This window comes from Protopterus annectens, chromosome 13.part0 (assembly GCF_019279795.1).
Source record: "Protopterus annectens isolate FY-2018-M chromosome 13.part0, PAN1.0, whole genome shotgun sequence".
Classification (NCBI taxonomy): Eukaryota; Metazoa; Chordata; order Ceratodontiformes; family Protopteridae; genus Protopterus; species Protopterus annectens.
In genome coordinates this window covers 357,009,266-357,021,514 of record NC_056747.1, presented here as the reverse complement: position 1 = coordinate 357,021,514, position 12,249 = coordinate 357,009,266, and the positions used below count along the sequence as shown (strand labels likewise).

The 12,249-nt window shown below is 44.0% G+C and overlaps 1 protein-coding gene across 1 annotated transcript in view; it reads right to left on the bottom strand.

Annotated features, from left to right (window-relative positions):
• The window catches only part of TCF3 (transcription factor 3), a 2,378,933-nt gene that overhangs the window by 2,128,063 nt on the left and 238,621 nt on the right, over positions 1 to 12,249 (bottom strand). The window contains exon 4 of the mRNA XM_044054828.1: positions 11,768 to 11,841. Coding sequence (XP_043910763.1) covers positions 11,768 to 11,841 — 74 coding nt within the window. The remainder of the gene's footprint in view (positions 1 to 11,767; positions 11,842 to 12,249) is intronic.

Below are 12,249 nucleotides of genomic sequence, written 5' to 3'. Positions count from 1 at the left end.
CTGAAGTCAAGTACAAACTTGCAGTTTTAAACGTACTGTATTCCATTTTGTCTGTTACCTGTTTCACTGAATATAGTGTGTTGTCTCTCTCTGCAGTTAGTTCCCCTCTCACCCACCCTCCCTGTTCTTGTTTTGGTGTTAGTGATGGTGGCTCTGGAATTGTTCACCCCCTCCTGTATGTCTGTATTTGAACACTCCTCCCGAGTCCTTCTCATTTGCTCACTTAGAGTACAGTAAGATCATATTCTGAGTCTAGTGTTCACTCTGCTTAATACAGAGAGAAGATTTGAGAAGGCCAACCCATTTAGTAAAGTGCAAGGAGAGAGGAAGGAAGAACCTAAAAAAAAAAAAAAAAAATTGCACTTTATTCATCTTTTACTGTACTTGTGTTTCCTCCTAATTTACTTTACTTTTGTCTCTTCTTAAAAGTACTCAATTTTATTTATTTCTGCTGCATTTATTAATTACCACTTGGAAGTAGCCTGATTAAATTTTAACTGTTATTCTAAGTCTTTTGGTTTAAGCACTTGGGCTTCATACCAATTGTTTTACACCAAGGTTTGTGGTCTGCACTGTTGTGGCAAGACAGGTAGCTTACATCCTTCTAAGCTGGGAATTGCTGATTGAAGATTCAGTGTCTGCTACTCAAAGTGTGTTAGTTCTGGTTTAAGCACCTGGGCTTCAGGCCAGTTACTCTACATTAAGAAGGTTTGCAGTCTGCACTCTTGTGGGAGGAGAGGCTGGTTCTGCCCTTCTGAGCTGAAAATTTCTGGTCACAGGCTTACTTGTGCCTGCTTATTTGAACTGTTTCTTTCTGAAATTGGTGTGCCTTGTTGCTGTAGCATAGACCAGATTCAGGCCTGCTGAATCTAACCTTGTTTGTATAACTTGAGCACTGATCCAGGCCATGTTTTTTGGAGAAGGTTCCCCTGCACCCTAGTAGCAGGAGTGTGCAGTTAGAACTTGCCTGATTGAAGACTGCTGGAACAGGGCACAGTTTTGAGCTTTTTTCTGGTTAATTGGGTAACTTGTTTAAATCAGTTTGTTTGTTTTATTTATATATATCTATACATATATATATCTATATATATATATATCTATACATCTATATATATATATATATATATATATATATATATATATATATATCTATATATATATATATATATATATATATATATATATATATATATAATGGAGTGAAATTGCAAATTGTACTTTATTGATCTGCTTTTACTGCATGTCTTTCTTCCTACTTTATTACTAGGGGCACTGACTACAACTCTGATCTGAGATATATAACAATAAGTATCCTTTTCTGTGCATTTAAAGTTTTTTATTGTATTTGCTTTACTTTCTGGAAAAAAAAAAAAGATACTCGTTTCCCACCTTTCTAAGCTAGTGTAGTCCAGTTATCAGGTTAGTGCTGAATTCAGGGCTGTGTTACAAATATCTGTTTGCCCATATCTTACTTGGATAGAAGGAAGTTTCTCTGTTCACCTGCGAAAGAGGGGAGCTTTGAGCAGCCATTCTGTCCCTGGAGTGGATTCAGCCCAGAAATTAGTAGCTTATTGGCCATTTTGGGCTAATTTCTCTCTCTTTCATTTCCCTGCTATAAAAACCGCATTTGCCCGGTTTTGCGCACCGAGTAGCTAGGGCATTCCCCACTCCACAAAGTCTCCCCTTCAAATTTTCCCTTGGAACTAGACAAACTTTCTACTTAAGCACAAGTCATTCATTTCTTAGCCCGGCACATGCAAAAAAAACTCCTAGCAAGCACTTATAAACCCTAGTACCAGACCCCCCTATACTGTACAGAAGGACAAGGCTCTCTAATCGACCTTTCCAGCCATTCAGTAAAACAGTTGACTGTATCTATCCAGGCATGTCCAAAGGGCAGTTTCAGGTGTACTCTCCAGTCCAACTGGTGAATCTGGGCATTTTGAGGCAATGTTACAACTGCCTCATGTACACAGACCACCCTTCTCCTCCGACAACCAAAATCTAATACATACGAGAGATACAATTATACAGCCAAACTGGAGGCTAAGCTTTCTCAACCCGATCAGACAGTCAAGAGGAGAAGGGAAATACTTGCATCACACCACCAGTTTCACACAGACCCATTAAACCAGCACCAGCAAAAAACACAGAAATACACGAAAACATACTCTGAGGCTCTAAATAAAAATCTTCAAAAGCAACAGAGACCTCCAAAGCAGACATCCAAGCAACCTCCACCCCCAACACAAAAGTACAGTTGTGTACACTTGCCATAAATGTAGATGTTAGAGTGTATTCACTGTTGCAGTCATTACATTTGGGTTATCTGCTTGCAGGTAAGCCCTCAGTCGGCCTGACTAACAAAGTCTTGGGTCCTGCGTCGGTTGCTGTCCCTTCTTCCAGGACGACAGGTCGTCAGGGGTATAAAACATGCAGCCGACGCCACTGCATCAGTTTTTCTTGCCCCAGATGTCAGGTGTCCCCCTAATGGGGAGCAATTAAATATAAAAGTACAATGATATAACTCCAACAAAAAAGCAAATACACCAAAAAGGCTTTTAAGCATAGTAAAGGAAGGTAGAGGTATAGCCAAGAGAAGTTAGGGGGCTGGAGGGAGGGTAACCATGGCTGCAACAGTGAATAAACTGTAACATCTACATTTATGGTAAGTGTACACAACTGTACTATGTTCTTCATGTTTCACTGTTGCAGTCATTACATTTGGGTAGATTCCCAAAGCTGTGGTTGGGAGGAGGAATTTAGATAGCATTAGGACCAGATATAAGGCCCTGCAAGACCGCAGTGGCAAAGCCAACTCTGGCTTTAGAGAAAATTGGCAAATGGTAATGCTTGGTTAATGTACGTACAGAACTCCAGGTAGCAGCTTCTGGGATGTCCCTGGTAGGGACACCTCTGAGAAAGGCTGTAGAGGTAGATGCAGCCCTGGTGGAGTGAGGTCTGATCCCCTGGAGGATAGGTTTTCCATGGAGCTTATAGCAGAAATGAATGCAACAGCCTTTCCATTTAGAAATGGTTTGCTTTGAAATAGCCTTCCCCTCTGCCCCTGCATCAAATGCTACCAGTGGTTGTTCAGATTTCCTTTGTGGTTTAGTCCTGTCCAAGTAGAATCTGAGTTGTCTGTGCACATCTAAGGAATGCAATATCCATTCCCCTTTCTTCTGTGGATTGTCAAAAAAGGTTGGCAAATGAATGGACTGATTAAGAACCACACTGGATACCACCTCTGGTATGAAGGATGGATTGGTCCTGAGGGACACCTTGTCCGCATGAAAGATGATGAAAGGCTTCACTGCCATAAGGGCCTGTAATTCAGATACCCTTCTAGCTGAAGTGATTGCTAAAAGGAAAGCTGTTTTCCAAGAAAGAAATTATAGGTCTGCAGTAGCAGCTGGTTTGAAAGGAGGTAGAGCGAGTTTCTCCAAAACAAAGTTAAGGACCCAGGCTGGGGTTGGAGCTCTCCTGAGTGGTCTTAAATTTTGGCCCCTCTGAGGAACTGCTTGAGCAGTGGATGAGAGAAGGGGGGGGGGGAGTTCTGTTTATAATGAGCCGAAATAGCTGAGGCGTGGATTTTAATGGAGGAAAAAGACAGGCCCTTGTGAAGCATCTCAGTTAAGTATTGTAAAATCTGAGGTAAACTGGGTGCTGCTGTGCTCATCCCTTGAGACTGGTTCCAGGCACAGAATCTTTTCCATTTTTCAGCATAGGATTTTCTAGTGCTAGGCCTCCTTGCCTCTAAAATTATATCCATCACAGGTTTAATGAGGGATGGTAAAGAAGAGATTATGTAATTAGCCAGGCTGCCATGGGGATAACCATGACACACTGTGCAGGAGGGGGTACCAGTGTTGTTGTGGCCAGTCTGGAGCAATCAAAATCATCCTTGGTTTGTCCTGTTAGATTTTTATTAGTTTGGAGAGCAGGAAGGGGGGTGTGCATAGACTGATAGGGTTTTCCAGCTGAAGGACAGAGCATCCAATTTCCAGGCTTGTTTGTGGGGAGTCCTTGTGCAAAACTTGTCCAATTGGTAGTTCTGGGGAGAGTTAAAGAGGTCTATATCTGGGCTCCCCCATTTGCTTGTCAACATGTTGAAAATCCTTGGTTCCAGTTTCCACTCGTGTGGGTCCATGAGGTTTCTGCTTAGTCCGTCTGCCAGTGTATTTAACTTTCCTGGCAGGAATTAAGCTTGTAGGTGCACTTGGTAGCATAAGGCTGTGTTTCACAATGCCATGGCTAGTCTGCAGAGGGGATAAGAATGTGTGCCCCCCCCCCCGCTTGTTTATGTACAATTAGTTGTCCTGGAAGAATTGGTCCTTGAAGGCTATCAGCATTCTGTACAGCTAACATTACTTTTTGATTGATATACAGGTGCATTTGACTTGGGTTCCATTTGCCCTGAATGCACTTCCCTGCCAGGTGAGCCCCCATGCATAGTCTGATGAGTCTGTTAGGGTTTGGGCAGCAGGGGGCGGTGTGAAAGGTAGCCCCTTGTTTTAGTGGCAGGCCTCTGCCCACCAAAGGAATTCTAGGCGTAGGCAAGATATGATAGGAATCATTGCTTCTAGATCCTGAGAATGTTGACACCATAAGCTTTTTAGATACCACTGTAGTTTCCTCATATGCAGTCTTGCATATGGAATTAGAAGAATGCAGGAGGCCATGAACCCCAAGGCTTGCAGTATTTGTCATGCAGATAGCAGGGTCTTTGTGGCCACTTGTTTGAAGTAGGTTGTCAAATGAATTTGTTTCTCAGGCGTGAGTTAGGCCATCTGGGAAGTTGTATTTAAGCTTGCGCACAGGAATATAATTTGTTGACAGGGTACCAGGTGTGATTTCTTTTTGTTTATGGTGCACCTCAAACAAGTTAGAACCCTTTGTACAAAGGCCAGATGATTCAAAAGTATGTCCTGGTTTTCTGCCTGAATTAGACAATCATTCAGGTATGGGTATGTTTGAATATTTCATTGCCTGCAAAACGCAATAACTGAGGCTAGGCACTTTGTGAATACCCTGGGCACAGTAGATAAGCCAAAGGGCAGTGCAGAGAACTGACGGTGCGTGTAGCCTGCTTTGAAGCGTAGGTATCTTCTGCAAGATTCCCTGATTGGGATGTGCAGGTATGCTTCTTTTAAATCTAGTGTTGCCAACCGGGGATCTTTGTCCAGCATAGGAAGTAATTCTTGGAGTCAGCTTCTTGAATTTTGGAATCTCCAGAAAGGTGTTTAGAGTATACAGGTCCAGGATAGGATGCCATGAATTGTCTTTTCTGGGTACCAGGAAAAGTCTCGAGTAGAATCATTGTCCCTTTTCCTCTTCTGGTATCAGTTGAATAGCCCCCATGCTTAAAAGAGAAAGTACTTGTTTTTGGGCCTCTGCCCACTGATTTGGGGGTAGGTCTGGCCACCCGGTTGGTGTTGGCAACGTGTGGAAGTAATATCTGTATCCTGGGACACTACATTTAAAACCAGTTTGTCCTGGGTAATGAGTTCCGTGTTCTTTGCATGAAGAGTAATCTTCCCCCCCCAGTGGAGCAGCCAGTTGATAAGTGCTTGAAAATTTTTAAAGGAAGTCATTGGGACAGTTTACCATGGGGGGGGGGGGGGGGGTTTATTACTCCCAGATTTGGGAGTGGAGGCCCCCCACTGCTTAGTCATGTGTCCCCTGGGACCGAAACCTGTGGGGTTTTGCTATGTCTGGGCTTGGCTTGAGAAGACCTGGAAGGGGCTGGAAAGAGCCAGTTCTTAGAAAGCCAGTACCTACTAAATTTAGGAGGCTGAACTTGTAAGAAATCTTTAACAGTTTGCATAGATTTAGCTTCATCTTCCATCTTTTTAAGAACTTCCTCAGCCTTGTTACCAAACAGGCGCTCCTAATTTAAGGCAGCATCCAACAATTTAGGTTTAACATGATCAGGCAAAGACTGCTACTTAAGCCAAGCATGCCTTCTGAGCACAGACCCAGTAACAGCAGCCCTGCAAGAGGCCTCTAATTAATCAAAACCACATTGCAAAGTATGTTTTCCAACTTGTCCAGCAGAATGCATTCAATCCTGTAATTCTTTATTTTCCACACAGTCAGGAATCAACATCATTTTCTGTTTAAGCAATCCAATAACATGTTGCTGATACTTTAACATATGAAACTGGCAGCTTAAAGCCCTAATGGCCAAGGTTGCAGAAGTGTAAACCTTCTTACTCCATCTATCCCTGGAGTCTGTCAGAAGGGGTATGATTTTTAGCAGTAGAATCCTTAATGCCCTTGGGCCCCTGTGAAACGGTCTCTGGATCCACAATAGGATTTTTAAGAAGAAACTTGTGTGACTCAGGAACCCTGTAGTATCGGTCTGGTTTTCTGGGAGCAGGAGGGCAAGGAATCAGGGGCCAAACTAGATTCTGAAAAAGTATCAACAATGTTTAGTACAGGAGGAGTAGCTAAAGGCCTATGCTGAGTTAGGAATAAGAAATCCCAAAGCTTCTTTTGAATCAGACAAATCCTGGCTTTCCTAGTGGAAATGCTTCCTTAGAGTATGTAAGGTTTCCCCAAAAGAAAAAATCCTCTGAAGGGGAAGCAGAGGGAATAGTGTCCTCTGCATCAGAATCCTCATAAGTAGGTAAGGACAAATTCATATCAGAAGAATCAGAAAAAAACAGAATCCTGGTCAGAAGATTCATAAATCACTTCAGTCCTAGGCCTCTTAGAAAGGGGGGGTTGGCTACCCCTGATTAGAGTTATTAGATCTTCAACCATTCTTATCATTTGTTTTTTATGCATAGAAGCCTAAATCATGTGGCCTGGGTGTCGGTTTGTTAGGCATAGTTTGAGATATAGGGTAAGAGAAGGAGGCGTCGGGTTAATATGAAAGTCCTTAGGCCTGAATACACCCTCAGAATCCTGTGCCTGCACAGTGGCTCCAGACCAACCCAAGGTAGGGACATCCGCAGGTTCCATAGTTGAAGCATCTCGCGGCATACCGGACTCCGAATGGGTCTCGGTAGAGGCCTGCATATCAGAAGTAGCGGGTATCCAGGGGCTGCGAAAGCATCTGAGTACCGGCGAACAGGCGACTGGCTTAAGAGAAGTGTTGTCGGCAGTTTTGGACCTTGGCGGCCTGTCTCTGTCTTTATATCTTTGCGTTTTTTTTTTCAGAATCCCGGTAGTCGGATGGCTAACCCGACGACATTTCTGGATAATTAAACAGAGAACCAAAATATTTAGAGGCGAAAATATACAGACGACGGATAGTGCGCTGATTAAATAAAGCGCAAAACCGACAGCAAGGTATGTCGTGGTCAGGGCCTAGGCAAGGAATACAGTACGAATGAAAATCTTTGAGGTATTTGCTTTCCACAAGTAATGCAATTATTAACTTTTACTGACATCGGTAAGGAGAAAGAAAAAGTTTCCCCAACGGGGTACTTAGCTTTAGTTGAAGACTTCGGTTCTGAAACTCTAAAACGAAAATTTCAGGAGTCGGCCGACCGGAACTTGCGAACTGCTTCGGGCACCGCATGGCAAGAAAGACTGATGTAATGGCATTGGCTGCATGTTTTATACCCCTGATGTCATGGAAGAAGGGACAGCAACTGATGCAGGACCCAAGACTTTGTTAATCAGGTCGACTGAGGGTTACCTGCAAGCAGATAACCAAAATGTAATGACTGCAACAATGAAACACTGAGAACATCCATGAAACACATACTTCACAAAACCAGTGTGCCACACAATCACTGCCCTTATGGCAAAATAACAAACATACTAGTAATAGGTGACTCTACAGTCAGGCACACTGACATCCCACTCACTAGGCTGAATAAGGAGAAGGTTACTGTTAGCTGCCTGTCGGGTGCCAGGATCCACCACATAACACAAGCACTCAGGTCACTCCAGAACAAATAAAAATATGACATTGTCATTGTCCATGTTGGTGTGAATGACTTGAGCCATACCTCCCTGGACTACATGAAGAGAGACATGGAAGAGCTCTCTGATCATGTAGCCCAGGCCGGTATGACCCTGAATAGCATCCTGCCCTTACCAAGAATGATACCACGGTATAAAGAAAAAATTATCAATTTCAACAACTGGTTAAATTTCTGGTGTCATTCAAAGGGGATCCAGTGTCTGTCCACCTAGGATGACATGCTTGACAAGCCACGCTGCTTCGCTAGAGACAGCTTACACCTGTCACCCTTAGGCTTTCGAATACTGGCCAAGGCTCTTGCCACCCCCATAGTGCCTTTTTTAGGCAAGGCTTAAAAGACAAACCCACCGCCATAAACAGCACAAGTAACAAAAAACTAAGGGTAATGCTACTCGATGTCAGACGTCTAAACCTCAAAATGCACGCACTCGAGGCACTCCTCAGTATGGAGAAAATTGATATATGTGCAGCAACAGAAACCTGGTTTAAAGCTCCAGAGAGCAGCCCAGCACTACCAGGCTACAACTCATACCATACATTTCGGCCACAGAACCCAGACTGAAAAGTCGGGGGTGTATCCACATTCATGAAGGATACCCACACCTCCAGATTAGTGGCACAGCACGATGCTTCAGAGATCATCCACGTGCAACTTACGGGCAAAACTGCTATTCAAACTGTAGCTTGCTACAGATCACCCACTATGTCCCAGGACCCTCATTCCGTGTTTCTGGAAACACTGGGAAACAAAGGTCCTACCAAACACCCTAATCTTCTTCTTCTTCTTTCGGCTTTTTCCTGGTTAGGGGTCGCCACAGCGGATCACCTTGTCCGCACATTGAATGGCAGTGGAGTTTTACAGTGTCGAGTTGCCAGCCCGGCGCCCAACCTTCCACAGAAGGCACACTCACACGCACACCTAGGGCCAATTTAGAGTGTCCAATCAACCTGCAGCATGTCTTTGGTATGTGGGAGGAAACCGGAGCACCCGGAGGAAACCCACGCGACCACAGGGAGGACATGCAGACTCCGCACAGAAGGCACCCCAGCCGAGGATCGAACCAGAGAACCTCTTGCTGTGAGGCAGCAATGCTAACCACTGCACCACTGTGGCCGCCCCCTACCAAACACCCTAATATTGGGCGATTTCAATTACCCAACCATTAACTGGAAGAACTACTCAAGTACTATCTCTAGGAAATGTCGGGCAAGGGAATTTATAAAGTCAAACTCCCTGGATCAACTGTTCAACACTCCCACCAGAGATAATATATTGGACATGGTCATCACTAACATGGGTGATCGGTGTTACACACAGATGGTCAACTCCTCGCTGGCTAGATCTAACCATAAACAAATGACTTTGGATACCCACATTCCACTCCCACACAAGGAAACCACCATGAAAAACTTTTCAAAAGCAAACTTCACGTTACTTAAGAGCGAGGTGGAAAGTTTCAAAGACCCATGCTAAAGGAAAATGCTGTCCAAGCTGCAAAATCCTTTACTAATGCAATTTATGGGCACCTACAAGAATGCATGGATCGTGCTATCCCAAGCAAAACCAAGACTCACTCCTCCAAGAAAAGGAAAACAGTCTGGTGGACCCCTGCCATAAACAAGCTATACAATAGAAGGAGGAAACTAGTACAGAAGACAGTAAAATCCCAAGAAGGGAAGACATCCCTGATCAGTATCAGCAAGAAACTACAATCCCTCATAAAATCATCCAAGGCAAGCTTCGAAAGAAAAATTGCCAAGTACTCCAAAGATAACCACAAGGCATTCTTTAGCTATGTCAAGAATTTAAGTGGTAATGCTCATATCTGCTCAGAGTTAGTGGAGAATGGCACAAAATACACTGAACAGACAGATATTGCCAACATCCTGGCAGACAGGTTCAGTGCAAACTTCACCCCCCTCTCACCCACAAAAGGGCCCATAACCATACCAGAAGAATGTAGAGCCCCTGAAATCACAGACACTCAGTTTAAAACAGCCCTCTCCAAAGCCAAAAACACAGCATCAATGGGACCAGACGGTGTCCCAGGCTGCGTCCTACACGAGCTCAAAGACTAACTAACCCCTCACCTAAACACACTTTTCAAACTCAGCCTCTCCACAGGCTAAGTACCCATAGAGTGGTGCACGGCAACGGTTATTTCGCTCCACAAGGGTGGAGCCACAACAGACCACAGGAACTATCGCCCAATAAACCTGACTAGCTTGGTCTGCAAGGCTATGGAGCACATCATCATGGAACTCATTAACAGAGACACTGGGAACCTCCAAACACTGGACCCTACCCAGTCCGGCTTTGTTAAGGGCATATCATGCCTCCTAAACCTGGTGGACTTCTTTGAGACAGTTACCAAGGTTATTAACAAGGGAAAGGTGGTACACAGCCTACCTAGACCTCGCAAAGGCATTTGACACCATTCCCCATTTTGGTATTCTAGACAAGCTCACCAGCCTGAACATAAACCCCTGCGTCACAAGATGGGTTGCCAACTGGCTCACGGACAGAACCCACATGGTGAGAGTTGTGGGAGCTAGGTCCAACTTTAAATCGGTTACAAGTGGCGTTTCCCAGGGCTCAGTCCTAGGACCCCTCCCGTTCGGCATATACTTCTCAGAGATACAGGCAAGCACAGGAGGACTATGGTTGATCAAGTTCGCAGACTACTGCAAACTAGGGGTTATAACTGCCTCTCCGGCTGACACAGACATCCTCCAAAAGGTATCACTGAGATGGATACCTGGTGTTAAAATCACGGCCTCAAGCTAAACGCCAAAAAGTGCATCGGCATGCCCTTTGGAAAAAAAAAAAAGTACCCCACAAACTACCACATAGATGGTAGTCCCCTAAATACGGAAGACGTAATAAGGGATTTGGGGACCCAAGTAGATAGTAATCTCTCCTTTGATAATCACATTGCCAAAGTGGTTAGAAAATCCTTCTATGTGGCCCACCTAATCACAAAAGGGTTCGCATCCAGATCGAAAGAGGTCATTGGTGTCCCTCTACTCATCAGACCCATCATAGAGTACAACGCCCCATTTGGGATGTACCTTACAAGACACCTGCAACAGCTGGAAAGACCACAGAAGTACCTCACCAAGAGGATCACTGGCCTCAAACAGATGCCCTATGCAGCTCGACTGAAGAAATTCCAGCTGTACTCGGTTGCATACCGCCTACTCAGAGGTGATCTCTGCCTGATATACAAGGCCACGTCAAACCCAGAAAATTGAAGGACTTGCTCCACCTAAAGAAAACCTTATCCACTCGAGCCACACGCTCTAGGGATCTAAACCTCACCACAACAATAAATAGGACGTGCTGGAGGGACAGATTACTGTCACAGAGACTTTTCATGCTTTGGAACAAGATTCCAATCTACATTAGGCAGAGCTCCTCGCGAACACTCTTCAAGAGAAACTTTGATGAGTGGATGGGAAACCAAGTTTACCCCAGGGATCTCTTCAGTGGCTTTGCTGGACAGAGGCACAGGGAACTAATCTAAGGGGGCAGCGAAAGCCAACACATTCTGGCTAGGCTTATAAATACCTTTGGGCAGATAGCCTAGTAACTACCTATGAACAAGTTCAGTGAAGGACAAAACGATCATCAACAAAAACAGATCTGAACAAATATACACATACAATTGTGGCTACAGGGTGACAAATACACAACTTTATGATTAGAGAAAGAGGCTCAGTGTCTGTGTAAAGATTACAGTTACTCAGAGTGTTATGTTTGTCTGCAAATATGCAAGGGACTATAAAAGTCATAGCATGCTTAAAGAAATTAAGTTATCTTACTCTCCCTTGATCAAATGAGGAACTGTTTTGATCAGCCGTACCCCATGAACCTGATCCTGTTCTTTCATCCAGACCTATAAAATGAAAACAATGTGGAAAACATGTCAGTTTTTCTAATTTAAAAGATAATATACAATTGAATATGCAACACAGACCAGCTTTAGTAAACACACATTCCTTTGTATTTAATTACATGTCAGTCAAAGAAGTTGTTTTTCCCAAGTTATCAATATTTTGGGCAAACAGCATACTCCAGCAATATTCTTTTTTTTTTTTGGGGTGTGGGAGGGACTATCTCGTATCTCATCAAGCAACAGGTATAATGCAACAATCAGCTCTTCATGAAAGATTACTTCAGTAGAGACACAGACACAGAGGCACTCCTAGCATCTTTGGAATGTGGTAGGCAGCCCTTAATGAAAACCCAAATGACCAATGAAGCAGAACACTAACTTTAACAGAGAACACCATCACGGGTTGGG